General features: G+C 50.6%; 1 protein-coding gene across 1 annotated transcript; it reads left to right on the top strand.

Annotated features, from left to right (window-relative positions):
* Positions 1-412: 412 nt before the first annotated feature.
* Positions 413-1,087, top strand: LOC147984206 (uncharacterized). The gene is made up of 2 exons (XM_087541007.1): positions 413-601; positions 692-1,087. Exons 1-2 carry the CDS (start codon positions 413-415, stop codon positions 1,085-1,087), a joined length of 585 nt encoding a protein of 194 aa, XP_087397133.1.
* The last annotated feature ends 3,137 nt before the right edge of the window (positions 1,088-4,224 follow it).

The following is a 4,224-nucleotide window of genomic DNA, read 5'->3' as shown; positions in this document are numbered from 1 at the left end:
AAACGCCGGCAGACCGGCAAGACGACGTGGCAACCCTCCATGAGCTTTGAGGAGATGCTCAACGCCCCTTGTGAGCACCACAGTGGAGCAAGGCCGTCCACGCACACGTTTTGGTAGTGCGTCATTACCAAGCGCCTCATGAGGGGCGACATCCCGCCTCCTCCAGCCCCGGCTCCGGGAGCGGGGCAGCCGCCTCCGCCTCCACCACCGCCTCCGGCAGGAGGCGCGATGCGCGACGATGCCTACCCGGCCCAGAATGCGACCCACATCGTCTTCACCAGCCGTGGTGACAAACAAATGCAGCAAGTGCCTCCTTTGGCAGGAGGTGAACACCGTCATCCCGACCAAACCAGAGTACATGCATTGGTCGAAGCGCCCGGTCACATGAACCCGGGAAGACCACCCAACTGTCATGCCGAGTCCGGGTGGCTACGCCCTCATCCTCGACCCCACCATCGTCGTGCCTCGACGCACATGCAAGTTCTCCCGAGTCCTCATCGACGGCGGCAACAACATCAATATCCTCTACCGCGACACCATGACCAAGCTCGGCCTCGAGGCCAAAGACCCGGCGCCAACCCGGACGATCTTCCACGACACCGTTCCCAGCCTCTCCTTCTCTCCAATCGGCCGGGCCTGACTCGATGTCCTGTTCAGCAACAGCGACCATTTTTGATGCGAGCCGCTCTAGTTCGAGGTGGTGGACCTAACCAGCGCGTACCATGCACTGCTGGGCCAGCCCGCGCTCGCCAAGTTCATGGTGGTTCCCCACTACGCCTACCTAAAGATGAAGCTGCCGGATCCGAAAGGCCTGATCACCATCACCGGCGACTACCGCAAGTCCATAGAGTGTGCCCAAGACAACGCCAAGCTAGCCGAGTCGCTGGTCGTAGCCGAGGAGCGGCGTCAACTCGACCGGATCATCGCCTTGGCCAACGAAACATCTGCCACGCCAATCCCGAACGAGGAGTCGGCCGACGAGGCCTCATTCCAGCCCTCCAAGGAGACCAAGAAAGTGAAGCTGAACCTAGAAGACCCAAGCTGCAGCAAGTACGTTGTCATGGGCACCCGCCTCGACAGCAAATAGGAAGGTGAGCTTGGAGACTTCCTCCGTGAGAATCGGGATATTTTTGCATGGACCCCAAAGGACAGGACAGGTATCCCGAGGAAGTACGCCGAGCACAAACTCCATGTCCGCAAGGACGCCAAGCCTGTCCGTCAACCCCTGTGACATTTTTCCGAAGAGAAGAGAAGGACCATCGGTGAAGAGGTTGCCAAGCTTTTGGCGGCCGGCTTCATCATGGAAGTGTTTCACCCCGAGTAGCTGGACAACCCAGTCCTCATCCTGAAGAAGAAAAAGACCTGGCACATGTGTATCGACTACACCAGCCTGAACAAGGCCTGCCCCAAGGATGCATTCGCCCTCTCGCGAATCGACCAAGTCATCGACTTCACCACTGGGTGCGAGCTCCTGTCCTTCCTAGATGCCTACTCCATCTATCATCAGCTCAAGCTGGACCCGGCCGATGCCCTGAAGACGTCCTTCATCACGCCCTTTGGGGCGTATTGCTACATCACCATGTCATTCGGCCTAAAAAACGCCGGCGCCACCTTCCAGCGCTGCATGCAAAAATGCTTGCTGTCGCAACTCGGCCGCAACATCCACGTCCATGTGGACAACATCATGGTGAATACCAAGCAGCACCTCACGCTCCTCGGCAATCTGAAGGAAACCTTCTCCAACCTGCGTGAGTACAAGGTCAAGCTCAACCCGGAAAAGTGTGTTTTCGGCGTCCCGGCCGGAAAGCTACTCGGCTTCCTCGTCTCGGAGCGCGGCATTGAGGCTAACCCGGAGAAGATCAAGGCCATCGAGTGCATGCGCAAGCCAGCCCGGCTGCATGATGTCCAGAAATTCACCGGCTGCTTGGCCTCGGTCAGTCAGTTTCTCAGCCGGCTGGGCGAGAGGGCCTTGCCCCTGTACTAGCTGATGAAGAAGACGACGCCGTTCGAATGGAGCGACCAGGCGGACGAGGCCTTCCGGGACCTCAAGCGCATGCTCTCCACCGCACCCATCCTGGCTACACCGACTGAGAAGGAGCCGCTGTTGCTCTACATCGCCACAACCTAGCGGTCGGTCAGCACGGTGATGGTGGTTGATACGTATCCATCGTATCTACTTTTCCTAACACTTTTGCCCTTGTTTTGGACTCTAACTTGCATGATTTGAATGGAACTAACCCGGACAGACGCTGTTTTCCGCAGAATTGCCATGGTGTTATTTTTGTACAGAAATAAAAGTTCTCGGAATGGCCTGAAAATCAACGGAGAATTATTTTGGAATATATAAAAAATACTGGAAGGAAGATCCACGTCAGGGGGGCCTCCACCTGTCCACAAGGGTGGGGGCGTGCCCTACCCCCTGGGCACGCCCCTGCCTCGTGCGCCCCCTGACGCTCCACCGACCTCAACCTTGACTCCATATATTCACTTTCGGGGAGGAAAAACCCAGAGAGAAGGATTCATCACGTTTTACGATACGGAGCCGCCACCAAGCCCTAAACTCTCTTGGGAGGCTGATCTGGAGTCCGTTCGGGGCTCCGGAGAGGGGAATCCGTCGCCATCGTCATCATCAACCTTCCTCCATCACCAATTTCATGATGCTCACCGCCGTGCGTGAGTAATTCCATAGAAGGCTTGCTGGACGGTGATGGGTTGGATGAGATTTATCATGTAATCGAGTTAATTTTGTTAGGGTTTGATCCCTAGTACCCACTATGTTCTGAGATTGATGTTGCTATGACTTTGCTATGCTTAATGCTTGTCACTAGGGCCCGAGTGCCATGATTTCAGATCTGAACCTATTATGTTTTCATCAATATATGAGAGTTCTTGATCCTATCTTGCAAGTCTCTAGTCACCTACTATGTGTTATGATCCGGCAACCCCGAAGTGACAATAGTCAGGACCACTCCCGATGATGACCGTAGTTTGAGGAGTTGATGTATTCACTATGTGTTAATGCTTTCGTCCGGTACTCTATTAAAAGGAGGCCTTAATATCCCTTAGTTTCCAATAGGACCCCGCTGCCATGGGAGGGTAGGACAAAAGATGTCATGCAAGTTCTTTCCATAAGCACGTATGACTATATTCGGAATACATGCCTACATTACATTGATGAACTGGAGCTAGTTCTGTGTCACCCTAGGTTATGACTGTTAGATGATCGATCGCATCCGGCATAATTCTCTATCACCGATACATTGCCTACGAGCTTTCCATATATTGTTATTCGCTCATTTACTTTTCTGTTGCTATTGTTATCATCACTATAAAACACCAAAAATATTACTTTTGCCACCGTTACCTTTTACCACCGTTACCACTACTATCATATTACTTTGCTACTAAATACCTTGCTGCAGATATTAAGTTTCCAGGTGTGGTTGAATTGAAAACTCAGCTACTAATACTTGAGAATATTCTTTGGCTCCCCGAGTGTCGAATCAATAAATTTGGGTTGAATACTCTACCCTCGAAAACTATTGCAATCCCCTATACTTGTGGGTCATCAAGACTATTTTCTGGTGCCGTTGCCGAGGATCATAGCTCTATTCTTTGAGTCACTTGGGATTTATATCTTCATATCATTATGAAGAACTTGAAAGATCCAAGAACCGATTTATCCCTCAACTACGAGGGGAGGTAAGGAACTGCCATCTAGCTCTGCACTTGATTCACCTTCTGTTTTGAGTAAGCTTGCGACACCTAAACCTGCTTCTGCTATTAATTCTGATATGTCGCATGTTATTGATGATGCCACTTCTGCTATGCATGATACTTCTGATGAAACTACTTCTATGCTTGATACTACTGTGCCACTTGGTGAATGTCTTGATGAACAACTTGCTAGGGCTAGAGAGAATGAAATTATTGAAACTAATAATATTGATGAAAGTGATGATGAAGATTCTCCCCCTAGATATGAATTGCCTATTTTTCCCGAGGGTTATGTTATGGATGAAGAAACTGCTAGAGACTTTCTTGCTTGCAATGATAGAAGTGATCTTAAGAAATTATTAGCTAAGCTGAAACAAAAAACTTTGAATGCTAGAATGAAATATAATCCTGCCTATGCTACTTCACCTATCTTTGTTACTAATAAGGATTATGATTTCTCTGTCGATCCTGAGTTAATTATTTTGGTTGAATCTGATCCTTTCTATG

The sequence above is a fragment of the Triticum urartu genome, chromosome 2A (assembly GCF_056163025.1).
Source record: "Triticum urartu cultivar PI428250 chromosome 2A, HENAU_Tu73, whole genome shotgun sequence".
Classification (NCBI taxonomy): domain Eukaryota; kingdom Viridiplantae; phylum Streptophyta; class Magnoliopsida; order Poales; family Poaceae; genus Triticum; species Triticum urartu.
This window is presented reverse-complemented; position numbering and strand designations above follow the sequence as displayed.

What these genes read in the sequence shown, in the direction of transcription:
- LOC147984206 (XM_087541007.1), top strand. Translation starts at nt 413, where the DNA reads ATGCCGAGTCCGGGTGGCTACGCCCTCATCCTCGACCCCACCATCGTC. An exon ending in GGACGATCTTCCACGACACC is followed by an intron (nt 602 to 691) that starts GTTCCCAGCCTC and finishes GAGCCGCTCTAG; the next exon opens with TTCGAGGTGGTGGACCTAAC.